We start from the raw sequence: 13,907 nt of genomic DNA, 5'->3' as shown, positions 1-13,907 counted from the left end.
TGGCAGGCTCAGGAGACCATATGGCATGCTGGAGATGGAACCAGGGTCAGTCCTGAGTGGGTCGCATACAAGGCAAACACCCTACAACTGAGCTATCATCACTCAGGCCCTCTTGATCTCTTGATTTGCAGTCTTATTGCTCGTTCTGGCCACAGGGCAGATTTTTGTTTTGTTTTTCAGACCACACCCAGCGGCACTCAGGGCTTACTCCTGGCTCTGTGCTCAGAAATCACTGGGACCCTCTGGGATGCTGGAGATTGAACCCAGGTCGGCCTCCGCTAGGCACACACCCTCTCCACTGTGTAATCACTCCCGATCCTTGGGGAGGATTTTTCTTGCCTTCCTCTGCTGGAGGCGCTAAGCTTGGTGGGATGTGCACACCCAGAATGGGGCCTGGCGCCCTCCACCCAGCCCTGTGTGGGGTGCAGTGCCTGTTGCTTCATTCCTTCAGAGAGGCTGACACAGCCCCTTGGGGCTCCAAAGATACAGCATCTGGGGCCGGGCTGGCCCAATGCTAACCAGATGCTTCTCCTGGGACCCTTCGGGACCACCCGCAAGGTCGGGCCAGAGCTGGGCTCCAGACAAGTGTTGCAGAGGGAAGCAGGGTCCAGGAGGGATGGGCAGAGAAGAGATCTTGGTGTTCTCTGCTCAGCAGATTTTTCTAGAAGCCTCCAGGGACTGGGTCATGTGGTTGCACTGCTCGACTTTGCCTCTGGGCCTGGCACATGCTGAAGCCCAGGAGGTTCTGGGGGACTCATGGGAGGAGGCTTGTGCCAGGGCCAGCCTTGCTGGGCACCACCTGCCTCCCTTAACACCCAGCTCTGCTGCTTTTAAGTGGTACAAGTGGACAACTCACCTGGCCCTTGTGAGCCTCTTCCGGAAAATGGGCCCAATTGCCAGGCCCACCTTGGGATGGCGAGATCATCCTGAGACATCACTAGAGTGTACTCAAGGTGACGCTGGGTCTGCAGCAGATGTGCCCTATGTTTGTCATTGTTTAGTGTCCTGGCACTCTTGTCGGGAGTGTGGAAGGAGTGACCAGGCGAGTTACGGTATTCAGGGCACATTCATGTAGGGTTCTATGGAATGAATAGGAGTACACAAAGTGTAATAACACTTAGAACCAAGAATTGTTGAATGTGCTGAACAGTCTGTAGGGTGGCAGGGAGCCCCTGAGGGGTTGGCTTTCTTCCCTGACCTCTAGGAGACAGGATATGGGCTTAGCAGCTCAGGTAGGGTTAAGAGTAATGCCAGAACTGGGGATCCTCTGTTACTTGCAGAGTTGCAAATAAACAGTCCCTTCACTGTGGCTGTGGATGGTTGGGGAGTCCTACCAAGACATCCTGGGGAGGTTTGAAGAGGGGGTTTGGACTGGCAGTGTCTGGGGCTAATAATAATAATAATAATAATAATAATAATATTTATTATTGTTTTGTTTTGGGGCCACACCCAGTGGCACTCAGGGGTTATTCCTGGCTTTGTGCTCAGAAATTGCCCCTGTCAGGATCGGGGGACCATATGGAATGCCAGGGATCGAACTTGAGCCCTTCCCAGGTCAGCAGCATGCAAGGCAAACACCCTAACACTGTGCTATCACTCTGACCCTGCAAGATTGTTTTTGTTTTTTAGTGCATTTGGTGGGGATTGGTCATACCTAGCCATGCTCAGGGGTATTCCTGGTTCTGTGCTCAGGGAGCACTCCTGGCAAGTCTTGGGGGACCCTGTATGGTGCGAAAGATTTAAGGCAGGTCAGCCACACCCTAGACAAGCGCCTTATCCCTGTCCCCACTCTCCAACCTCCTTCATTCATTTATTCATTCATTTTTTGGGGGGGGAGGGGTATGCCCAGTGACGCTCAGGGGTTACTCCTGGCTATGCGCTCATAAATTGCTCCTGGCTTGGGGGACCATATGGGACGCTGGGGGATCCAACCACAGTTCGTCCTAAGTCAGTGCTTGCAAAGCAAATGCCCTACCGCTTGCGCCACAGCTCCGGCCACCTGTCATTCATTCATTCTTGTTTGTTTTTAAATCACTGTGACATCACAAAGTTATTCATGATTGGGGTTGAGGCATACAATGTTTCAACATCTATCCACTTCCTTCCACCAACACCACCCCCAGTTGCCTCTCACCTACCAGTCTGCTTCTATGAAAGGCCCACTTTTTATTAAATACATAATTAATTTATAATATAGTAAAATATATAAATATGTTTACTGTTATTTACTAAATCTATTTATATTGTTAAATATATGTTATTTTATATTATATTATATAAAAAGTTTTTGCACTGTGGTTCTTAGCATGTTGCTGAGAGGGCTTCATACATGATGCTTTACCCCTCTCAGCTCCTCCTCCTCTTCCATCCACCAGGTTAAGCTCTTCCTTCCACCTAGACATTGCCCTTTCCCTATCCTGTCCCTCACACCAAGTAGCATGTTTTCTACTAAGTCCCAGGTCTCAGCTTTTTTGTTCCCATTGTCTTTGAACATTCATTATTCCACCATCATGCTTCTTTCAACCCTACAGAAGAGAAGTCATTCTGTGTTAGTCTCTCTCCCTGACTGACCTCACTCCCATGACCCTTTCACATCTCGCCAAGGAGCAGCAAACTGCATGACCTTTTCTTTCCTGAAGACCAAGTAATAGCTTGTATAGATGCACTGTCACTTCCTTCTCCAGTGCTTGGGATTATTTCCAGATTTTGGCTACTGTGAATAGTGCTGCAAGGAACAGAGGGGTGCAAATGTCTTATCTCTGTTTTGTTTTAGGGCACTTGGGAGTAGATTCCAGGTAATGGGATTGCTGGCCTATGAAATAAATCCCCAGAGTTGTGTGATCACCCCATATACCCTATCTCTAACCCCAGGCAGATGGGTCTGAAGAAACAAGATAGCGTGGAAGGATTAATAAACTAAGCCAGTCAGGAGAATAAAGAAACCAGCCTGCACCTTGTGGTCTCTCTGAGTACCCCAAGCCAGAATTGCTCTTTCTTTATTCAACCCATGACACAAAATTTAACCAGGTGGGGCAAGGAGGGTGGGCTTTCACATATCAAAGGAAAAAGGTTTACAGAAAAGAGGAACATGGCGGAACACTGTTTTGGGTTCATAGCTTGGTGTCATCTTACGCTGGTCAAATGAAAGCTCAGTCCCTAGATTTTTTTTTTTTAGGGATGTCTATATTTTTCCCCAATAAGGCTGACATTCGCAGCAGCAGTGAATGAGAGCCCCGTTTTCCCCCCGAATCCGTGCCAGCACTGATTGTTCTTGTTCTCTATGATGTGTGCCAGTCTCTGGGGTGTGAGATGCTACCTCATTGTTGTTTTGATTTGCATCTCCCTGATGATTAGTGATGTGGAACATTTTGAATTAATTCTCATCAAACTTGCCAAAGTTCTTGTAGCTCTTGCCCAAGCCAGTGCCTGTCCTGCCCTGGGTGGGGGGTATTCCTGGCATGGGCATGTGTCCCCCACCCCGTCCATGCCCAGTGCCTGGATGTCCACAGTAATGGCGAAGGAGGGGGCAGGAACAGATGGATTGTTAAGGGCCCTGAAGTTGATAAAGTCAGAGAGGGATTGCTGGGGTTGATGCCAGAGTGAAGAGTCTTGAGGAATGAATGATGGGTGATAGGTGAGAGACAGTAGGGAGGCAGGCAGGAAGGAAAGAAGGAGAGCATAGTGGGTGAGTGGGAGGAAGGACAGGCGGACAGATGGTGACAAATCAGTGGACGGAAATAGCAACAATGAGTACAAGGAGACTGAGTGATGGCGAGGCAGCCCATACATTGTTCCTGAGCGGATGTTTGTCCCTTCCCAGCTAAACGAGTCCTCTCAGCCCCCAGGGACACACTGTAGGTCTGTTTTTAGCTGCAGGGAAGCAAGTGTCCCTGGGAGGCGGCTCACCGCAGCCAGTTGGCCCTGGATGGGCTTTTGTGGTCAGGACACAGCCCTGGCCTCCTCCTCACAGCCCTGCCTGCCCTTTGGGCCTTCTGTGGAAAGAGTCTTGGCCACAGTGGAGTTTCCACGTTTGCTTTCCCGGTAGTGGCTCATGGGCTTAAAAATAGCTCAGATGTCTGGGCCAGCATAATAGCACAGCAGGTAGGTAGGGTGTTTGCCTTGCATGCGACTGACTGGGGCTTAATCCCCTGACATTCCATGGTCCCCCCCCCCCTTGATTTCTGAGTGCATATCCAGGAGTAATCCCTGAGTGCCACTGTGTGTGGCTCCTCCCCCCAAAATAGCTCAGATGTTTTCTTGTACCTTCTAACCAATTATGACCTGAGAGAGTACAGGGGTTAAGTACTCACCTTGCAAATGGCTAATCGCAGGACTATCCCCAGCTCCACATATGGTCTCTGAGCACTGCCAGAACTCGCACAGACTCAGGAATAACCCCTGAGTATCCTTGAATGTGATCCCAACCCCCCAAAAAAAACCCAATCGAAGGGCTTGAGAGCTGGCTCCGAGGCCTAGATTGGATGCTCTGTACACAGGGCCCGTGAGTTTGATCTTATTCTGCATGGCTCAATGCGTACCACTTAGAGTGCTTCTGGAGCACCAAGCCAGGAGGAACCCCCAAGCACTACCACTAAGTGTACTTTCAAAACCAAAAATGGAAAGAAAAGAAAAACCAGGAGTTGGAATAATAGCACAGTGGGTAGAGCATTTACCTACCCTTACCCTACCTAATTTGACTTACACATGACCAACCCTGATTTGATCCCAGCATTCCATATGGTTCCCCAAAACCTGTCAGGGGTGATTTCTGAGCTTCTGAGCACAGAACCAGGAGTAACTCCTAAAAGCCTCTGGGTGTGACACATACACACACACACACACACACACACACACACACACACACACACACACACACACACACACACACACACACATAGAAGAAAGAAAAACTAGCAAAATCCCAGTTCTTGGAAGCTACATTTTTGGGAAAACTATGTTTTTTCCCCCTAAGTCTATCACTGGCCTTTATCTGAAATGGTCAGATTTGGGGCTTAGGTTTTAGCTTTGGGGCCCCACCCAGCAGTGCCCAGGATATACCTGGCTATGTGCATGGGAATCACTCTTGGCAGTGCTTAGGAGATAGTGTGATCTGGATTGAACCCCGGTTAAATGTAAACAAGTGCATCCCTGTTCGGGCGCCAGCTGTGAAATGTTGAGTTGTATATTCCACAATCTCTAGAGAAGGAGAGGGTTCCCCATACCCCAAGTCCAGGTAGGACAAGAGATGCAAGTCCAGAAGCAATTCCAATGCAGGAAATAATCCACCTACAGTTGGGAAGAAATATCAGGCCCACAAGCCAGTCGCTCCACCATGTGGAACCATGAGCCAGGCCTCCAAAGCAGCCTTTGTTAGGAAAAACAAAGCCCACCCCCAAGGGTGGGGGGGAAAGCCTCTGATGAAGAGGCAATGGGGAAACATCTTTTTAACATGTAAACCAAAAGAACCAATCAAGAGACATCTAATTAGAAGGCAATATGAGGACCAATCCAAAGGGCTCTACCAACAAACAAGCACTTGGTCTGTTGAGCTATCCCAGCCCAAAGTCCCAAGACTTGTTAGGAGATCACATTCAGCAGTGCTCAGGACTTATTTTTGGCTCTGTATTCAGGACTCACTCCTGGCTGAGCTCTGGGGATCAAATAGGGGCATCAGAGAATTGAACCCCAGCTTGGAGAATACAAGGCAAGCACCTTTCCTGCTGAACTATTTCTTTGACTCCTCCAAAGTCTTGTGATTTTAAGGTAAAGAATTTCCTTCAGTAGTGAGTTATCTGTGTGACTTTGCTCTTACGTGTCACTAATCTAGTGGACATTGAGTGGTTAGGGTGTAGGTGAATGGGAGCAGTGTTGGCAACTGGCCTTGAAAAGTTGGCCAGGGGCCTGAGAGACAGCACAGCGGTAGAGCATTATCTTGCATGCTGCTGATCTAGGACAGAGAGTGGCTTGAATTCTGGCAACCATATGGTCCCCCGTGCCTGCCAGCAGGGGTTTCTGAGTGCAGAGCCAGTAGTAATCCCTGAGCACTGCTTGGTGTGACCCAAAAACAAAAACAAAAAAAGGTTGGCCTGGGCTGAAGAGATAGGACACCAGGGAAGGTGTATGCCTTGCACAGGCCAACCAAGGTTCAATCCTCAGTATCTCAAATAGTCCCCTCTACCCCACCAGGAGTGAACCCTAGTGCAGGAATAATTCCTGAGTACTCCTAGGTATGGCCACAAAGCAAAATAAGGAAAGGTTGGCCATGAGCCACAGTGATGATACAGTGGGCAGGGTGCTTGCTTTATATGCAGACTAGCTGGGCTCAATCCCTGCTATCCCATATGGTCTTCCAGGTTTACTAAAAATTATCCTTGAGTACAGAGCTATGTGTAAGCCCTGAGCACAGGGATTGGCCCAGACCCCACCTCCCAAAGTAGACCTGTCCAGTGGGCCTGACTATTTTTACCAGTTAGTTGCTTTCAAAATCAAAAAAGGTGTCAAAGGGCAAGAAGCTTCTTTCTTTGGGGCCAGAGTGATAGATAGCACAACGGATGGGGCATTTGCCTTGCACACAACCCATTGGGTTTAATCCCTGCATCCCATACATCCCAAGCCTGCTAGTAGTAATTTCTGAGTATAGAGTCAGGAGAAAGCCCTGAGCACCACTGAGTGTGATCCAAAAAACAAAAGAGAAAAAGAAAAAGAAAATAGTTCTTCTCTTGACAGGCTTTACACATTGAGGTTTGCACATGTTTGGTTTGAGATTTTTTTTCTAGTGAAGAAAAATACAGTTTTACATATATTTGAATACACAAAATATGCAACTCAAGGCAGGGATGGTGAATTATTTCTATTTCCATCTAAAAGGGAATCAAGGGGCCAGAGCAATAGCAGTGGTAGGGTGTTTGCCTTGCATACGACTGACCCCGGACAGACCCGGGTTCAATCCCCGGCATCCCATATGATCCCCAAACCTGCCAGGAGTAACTCTCAGCGCTGCCAGGTGTGACTTCCAAAAAACAACAATGAAAAAATAAACAAATAAAAGGGAATCATTCACTTTGGTCTCATAATAGTGAACCAGACAGTAAATACATCTCATTTAGGATCAGCCAGAATTTAGAGAACTCTCCCTTCCTTCCTTTCTAACAGGATGCTTCAACAGCAGCAGCTTTCTTACACCTGAGGGGGGGCAAAGAGTAAACCTCAGAGATGAGCATTTTCAGGCCAGAGAGATCTCTAAGGGCTGGGGCTCTGCCTACTTGTGCAATTCTCAAGGCCCGCCATGAACAAACAGACTGAGGAGCTTCAGACCTCAGGATAAATTTGACTCCAGATCCAATTGATGACAAAGCCGGCCTGTTCCTAACGAGTGTTCTGGAACCCTAGCACTGATAGATCTCTGCCCTGACTTCTCACTCAGCCAGAGAACTGTGCTGGGCCTCTAGGAAAAGTGGCAGCCCTGTCCAAATGCTGCTGGTTTCCCTCCTCACTAACTTTGGATTGTTGGGGGTTTTTTTTGGGGGGGCACCCAGCAATGTTCGAGTTCCTCCTGAAATCACTTCTGGCAGGTTTGGAGGACCATATGGGATGCCGGGGATCGAACCTGGGTCGACCGCATGCCAGGCAAACGCCCTCCCCACTCTGGCCCTTTCTCACTAACTCTAGATGCGCTCAGAGGCCAGTTGTGGGCAGATTAGGTGAAAAAACAAACTTCTGAAGGCGATTTTTGAATCTGTCTGGTTCACTTGTTTCTCTATAGGGCCATATCCAGCAGTCTTGGGGTGTGTGTGTCAGTACTGGCTTGGTAGAGTTGGGGGGCCTGCAGGGTGGCCCCAACTTACTGAGTGGGGGAATGTATGATGCAGAGGTCAGACCAGGTCCCACTCATCCAGGCATAAGCCCTGGGCTTGAGCTCTGTCCTTGGCCCATATGATGACTCTGAAGTTAACCACCTGCTGTTACTCGCTCCTTCCAGATTGTTCTCTGGGGCCGGACTGAGAAATGCCTGAAGGAGACGACAGAGGAGATTCGGCAGATGGGCACCGAATGCCACTACTTCATCTGTGATGTGGGCAACCGGGAAGAGGTGTACCAGACGGCCAAGGCCGTTCGGGAAAAGGCAAGAGGGGACTGCCCAGGACTGGGAACAGCCTTTCTGGGGGGTCTGTGGGGAACTTTCTTCTGGAGCTGGACCATGCCACATGTCTGTGTGGGTGTTTGTGTGTTCATGTGTGGTTAGTATGTCTGTGTATCTTGTGTTTCTGTGTATAAATATGTGTGAGTCTGTGTCTGTGTGTATCTGTGTTTCTGTGTCTGAGTGTACCTGTGTGTGTGTTTCTGTGTGTAGATGTGTGAGTCTGTCTGTGTGGGTCTTTATGTCTGTGTGCTTATATTTGTGTCTGTATTTGTATGTGTGTGAATTTGTATCGTTATATGTGTGTCTGTGTCTGTGAGTGACTATATCTTTGTCTGAATGTCTGTGTGTGTGTCTGTACCAGGAGTGGCAAACACGTGGCTCTTGAGCCCCATGCGGCTCCAGGCCAAAATGAATGCAGCTCTTTGCCTCTTATAATTCTTTTGTCTACTGTGGCTCTTTGCCAAGTTTGGATTTTGTTCTGCTGCTTCTGAGGAGGGACCTCTGAGGAGAGATCTCCCGGCACGTAGTCCCGCCCCCAGAGTCCTGCCCCCAGGCTGCGTCATCCGTCTCCCATCCCTCGAAAACAACTGCACGAGCCAGCGAGTGGGGAGACCCGTGTGTCACATGTTGTGTCACATCTGACCGTTAGTTCTTAGTGTGAAGGACGCAGCACACCCTCACCATCACTGCAGGATTTTGACCCTCACTCAAAATGGCAAAATGCAGTATGTGTTTAATAGATTATTGTTAAAATTAGATGCTTTTGTGTGAATGTCTGTTTTGGCAGGTCACTGCGTGGTGTGGCTCTCTGACTCTCACAGTTTAAAATTTTGGCTCTTTGTGTCGAGCTTGTTCGCCACCCTTGGTCTATACCGTGTGTGTGTGTGTGTGTGTGTGTGTGTGTGTGTGTGTGTGTGTGTGTGTGTGTTTTGCAGGGGCTAATTCAGCCCTAGGCCAGAATATGACATGAATCATCTCCTATATCCCCAGGGGGGTTAGACCTATGCCTGTCCTAGACTGGGGAAGTGGCTGCCAATGACCCACTGCCCTTCCTCCTCACACTGGTCTCTGTATGAACTGAGACCCAGTGACCCCCAAGACAGCAGCCCCTTCCCCTGATGTCTCCCAGCTCAGACTCATCGGGGCCTTGAGTGACCCCCCCATCCCTCCACCCTCGCCAGCCCCACACAACCCTCACACCCCTTGTGCCGCAGGTGGGCGACATCACCATCCTAGTGAACAACGCAGCCGTGGTGCATGGCAAGAGCCTGATGGACAGCGATGATGACGCGCTGCTCAAATCCCAGCACATCAACACCCTGGGCCAGTTCTGGGTGAGTGGGGAGCTGGAAAGGCATTGGTTGTACTGGAGGTGCTTCCACAAACCAGGAACCTAGGCCTGAAGGGTTCAGTGCAGTGCAGCATGGGTGGATGCTGGCTCTGGGGGTGTTGGATGTGCTGCACCAACACTGACCCTCTCCCCACCCGCCTGGCCACTCCTAGACCACCAAGGCCTTCCTACCACGCATGCTGGAGCTGCAGAACGGCCACATCGTGTGCCTCAACTCGGTGCTGGCCCTTTCAGCCATCCCTGGGGCCATCGACTACTGCACGTCCAAGGCCTCAGCCTTCGCCTTTATGGAGAGCCTAACCCTGGGGCTGCTGGACTGCCCGGGCGTCAGTGCCACCACCGTGCTGCCCTTCCACACCAGCACTGAAATGTTCCAGGGCATGCGTGTCAGGTGGGTGATGGATGGGGTGTCAGGCGGGGTAACCTGTATGAAACCCAGGGGCCCAGAACCTGGAAACTGACTTTGGCCGGGAAACAGCGCTAAATGCACAGAGAGAGAGTTTGGCCCTTGGCAGAGTTCTGGAAAATTCTGAACTGAGCAAAAGGCTGGGCCATGAGTTTCTATCTGAACAAGGTCTAAAACAGGCCACATTTGGGCCGCGCAAAGAGGACTCAGAACACGAACTACCTTGGCAGGAGAAGGGTGGGCAAGGGGATGGATGGCACAAGGGAGCACACAAGAACTTTCGGGGCACATAGAAATGTTCTCTTCTTGCTCTAGGGTAGAGTTCCATGGGCATGCACCACACGCTACCTTTAGGATTTATGCACAGGAATTCAGTCTAATGACCCATGAAGGCAGATTCGCAGTCTGATGGGGAAGCCATGGTCTGATGAAAGAAACAAAGTAGGAAACATCCCAGGGCACCCACAATCTTATGGTAGAGACGAGCCCATCCCGAGGCACCCACAGTCTGATGGGGTACGGGTCATTCACAGGCTGGGCTGTTCTGGCTGTCGTTAATGCAAGTGAGCCAGGGAGCAGGGGCCACAGATGTGACTCACAAGCCATGATGTGGGGGTTGCTGTGGCCAAACAGGATGAGCCCCACAACCACCGACTCAGCTCAGCCAATTCTAGGGGCCCTTTGAGCATTCTCAGAATGGACACAGGGTTTGGGGTCAGAAGCCTCTGATTCACCATGGAAGACGCGTCTCACAGGCCATCTGGCCTCTTTCTGCTTCCAGGTTCCCCAAACTCTTCCCCCCACTGAAGCCTGAAACTGTGGCTCGAAGGACCGTGGAAGCTGTTCAGCTCAACCAGGCCCTCCTCCTGCTCCCATGGACGATGCACGCCCTCATCATCCTGAAGAGGTATGGGCTGGGAGGAAGCTCTGACTGACGCTCAGGCTGGCTATGGCACCTTCTCCAGGGGCCTCTGGTAGGCAAAAGGCCACAGGCAAGGCAAAATGCACAGTGCTTAGTCATGTCTGCTGTGGAATGCACAGTGACCGATTAGCCTTGCCTGCCATGGTAAGCACACAGCGATCAATTAGCCTTGTCTGCTGTAGAAAGTGCATAGCTAGGTATGCTGTGGAAAGTGAACAGTGCCTCCATTAGCCATGTCTGTAGAAAGACTAGGAAGCTTGTGACAGTCCTGACTGCCTGCAGCCCCTCTCTCTCTCTCTCAAACCGGCTATTCTCAAAACCCTGTGGCGGTCTTCACATGACTAAAAAGCCCAAAGAGCTTTTGCTTATGTGACTGCTCCATCCTACTGCACCCTGTTATAAATCAAAGCCAAGAAGAGGGTAAATAATACATTTACTCCTCCTCAACTCATGCACTAACCCTGGTGTCAGTAGCAGTAACAGGCCCATTCATCCCGTGTTAACACAGGCTACTCGGGCTGGCAAGAAGGGGTGAGGATATCAGCGAGGGCTTGCAGAGAAAGCATCAGGACTGAGGTGGGTAGGGGCAAGAGGTTTGCAGGTGGGCCAGGAGCTGATGGGTCCTTGAGATCAGGATGTGGCTTTGCAAGTTTCTTTCCACCACTTGCCCTTGGCCTTGGCAAGACCCGGTTATCTGCAATCTCCAAAGCCCTTCACCTCTGTGCCCCATGCTGACTCTCTGCTCCCCCTGCTCACTCCCCAGCATACTCCCGCAGGCCGCACTGGAGGAGATCCACAAGTTCTCAGGGACCTACACCTGCATGAACACGTTCAAAGGGCGGACCTAAGGACACGCGTACAGCGCAGAGAGGCCGCTGCACTCACCAGGCTCCTGGCCTAGGTGCACTGTTGCTGGGTGAACCCGGCCGCCCCCAGGACCTTTGCACAGGACCGGAAGGCCCAACTCTGACCCCCATGGGGAGGCAAGAAGCCAGCCAGACACCGTCTCGACACTTCCGTCCATTGCCTGTTCCATAGAGTTTATGGTTAAGTTGCTTCTCAAGTCTCAGCAGCCTCTACCGTGAGCATAGACTGTTTCTGGGAGGCCCCATCCCAGAAGTGCCTCCTTTCCCTCCAAAATCCACTCGTCCTCAGCTAGTGCAAACTGGTTGAACGGCAGGAATGAAAAAAAAAAATTAATAAAGAGTCAAGGCTTTTGTGAGGTGTTTTGGTTTGGTTTTGGTTTGTTGGTTTGGGGGCTTTGTTTTCTTTCTTTTTTTTTTTTTTTTTTGGTTTTTGGGTCACACCTGGCATCACTCAGGGGTTACTCCTGGCTCTGCAATCAGAAATCGCTTCTGGCAGGCACGGGGGACCATATGGGATGCCAGGATTTGAACCACCGTCCATCCTGGATAGGCTGCATGCAAGGCAAACACCCTACCACTATGCTATCACTCCAGCCCCTTGTTTTCATTTTTTTGACTTTTGTTTTTGGGCCACATCCGGCATTGCTCAGGGGTTACTCCTGGCAGTGTTTGAGGATCCTGTGAGATACTGAGGATCAAAGCCAAGTCAGCCGTGTGCAAAGCAAGTGTTCTTCCCACAGTGCTATCTCTGTGACCCCAGATTTTTGCTTTAACACTTTTGTTTGTTTGTTTTGGGTCACATCCGGCAGTGCTCAGGGGTTACTCCTGGCTCTGTGTTCAGAAATCGCTCCTGGCAGTCATAGGGGACCATATGGGATGCCAGGATTCAAACCACAATCTGTCCTGGATAGGTTGAATGCAAGGCAAATGCCCTACCACTGTGCTATCTCTCCGGTTCCTTGCTTTAACTTTTTTACTGTTGTTGCCAAATCCTTGATGTTGCTCCTTCATTAGCACTGGGAAGGAGCCCGAATCAAGCACCAAACCCCATTCGGGAGAGAAGTGGCCTTCCGGGAAGCTCAGCTGTGTGGGCCAGAAGGAAGCAGATCAAGAGAGAAATAGTTCAGGTCTGGGAAGAGTGTACTCAAGCCCTGCGGGAGGGGGGGGGGCTCTGTCAGGTCCCCTGACTGCCATATGGTGGAGGAGGGGGCACTTCTCCATGCTGCTTGCAGAAAAGGCAGAGGCAGCCTTGTTTATGCACCTGCTGTCTACCTCACTCGTGAGGGTGCTGAGAGGGATTGTCGCTGGGCAGTGCACACTCGAGACCACCAGCCTGGGAAAGGGCTGGCATGGGCCCCCTGGGATAATAGCAGATTAGAAGAAACAGCTAAGAAGCAGGCCCAGGGTTGGGGGGGTGGTGGGAAAAGCCAGCCCTGAAAGTGAGAAGAAGCCAGGGGAGGTGAGGCAGGCCTGCACATCTTGGTCTGGACTAAGGGGTCTTGTCTACTGAGATCCAACTTTATTTTTTTTTTAATTTTGGGGTCACACTCCGTGATACTCAGGGCCTCCTGGCTCTGCACTCAGGAATCACTCCTGGCAGGCTCAGGGGACTGACTGTGAGATGCTGAGGATCGAACCTGGGTGGGCCATGTGCAAGGCAAGCGACCCAATACTACTGTACTATTGCACTAGCCCCTGAACCCCAGTTGGTTTTTTTTACCATCTTGAGCGGCAGCAGATTCAGGCATCTTGGCTTCTGCCCAAGGGGTGGTCCAGGGAGGTTCAAGGAGCTCTGGGCCGTGGGGGTGCCTGGGAGGGACACTCAGCTATCCCCTGGGCCCTGGGGGTGCTTGGGAGGGACACTCAGCTGTCCCCTAATGTCCTACCCCCCGAATGCTGCATTTCGGAGGCCCTGTAGGAAGGGTAAAGTGACAAGATCAGGGCAAATTTGCCCTGAACTGTGCCAAGTCTGGGAGAGTGACAGGCGTGGGGTGCACCAGCGCCCACTGGGGCCTGGGAAATGACCTGGTTGCCAGGCCGGAGGCTCCTGCCATCTCTGAGGAGAGCCAGATGGAGGTGGGCACTGAGCCCGGACCCGTCAGCTCCTGCTCTGGCCTGGCCAAAACCCAGCAGGCTAGGCAGTCTTGCCTGTCGAGATGTCCGGAATTGAGTCCCACCCCACTCTGGGGTCACAGCACCCAGGATCTAGGATCACTGTCAGG

At 50.9% G+C, this 13,907-nt stretch overlaps 1 protein-coding gene across 1 annotated transcript in view; it reads left to right on the top strand.

Moving 5' to 3' along the window:
- DHRS3 (dehydrogenase/reductase 3) overlaps nt 1–12,045 on the top strand; it is a 35,167-nt gene extending 23,122 nt beyond the window's left edge. The window contains exons 2-6 of the mRNA XM_049775414.1: nt 7,979–8,122; nt 9,355–9,474; nt 9,644–9,882; nt 10,679–10,804; nt 11,583–12,045. Coding sequence (XP_049631371.1) covers nt 7,979–8,122; nt 9,355–9,474; nt 9,644–9,882; nt 10,679–10,804; nt 11,583–11,667 — 714 coding nt within the window. The 3' untranslated portion in view covers nt 11,668–12,045. The remainder of the gene's footprint in view (nt 1–7,978; nt 8,123–9,354; nt 9,475–9,643; nt 9,883–10,678; nt 10,805–11,582) is intronic.
- Nucleotides 12,046–13,907: the final 1,862 nt, after the last annotated feature.

This window comes from Suncus etruscus, chromosome 6, assembly GCF_024139225.1.
Source record: "Suncus etruscus isolate mSunEtr1 chromosome 6, mSunEtr1.pri.cur, whole genome shotgun sequence".
In the NCBI taxonomy this organism is placed as follows: domain Eukaryota; kingdom Metazoa; phylum Chordata; class Mammalia; order Eulipotyphla; family Soricidae; genus Suncus; species Suncus etruscus.
The sequence above is the reverse complement of the archived record's forward strand: the minus strand, read 5'-3'. Positions and strand labels throughout refer to the sequence as shown.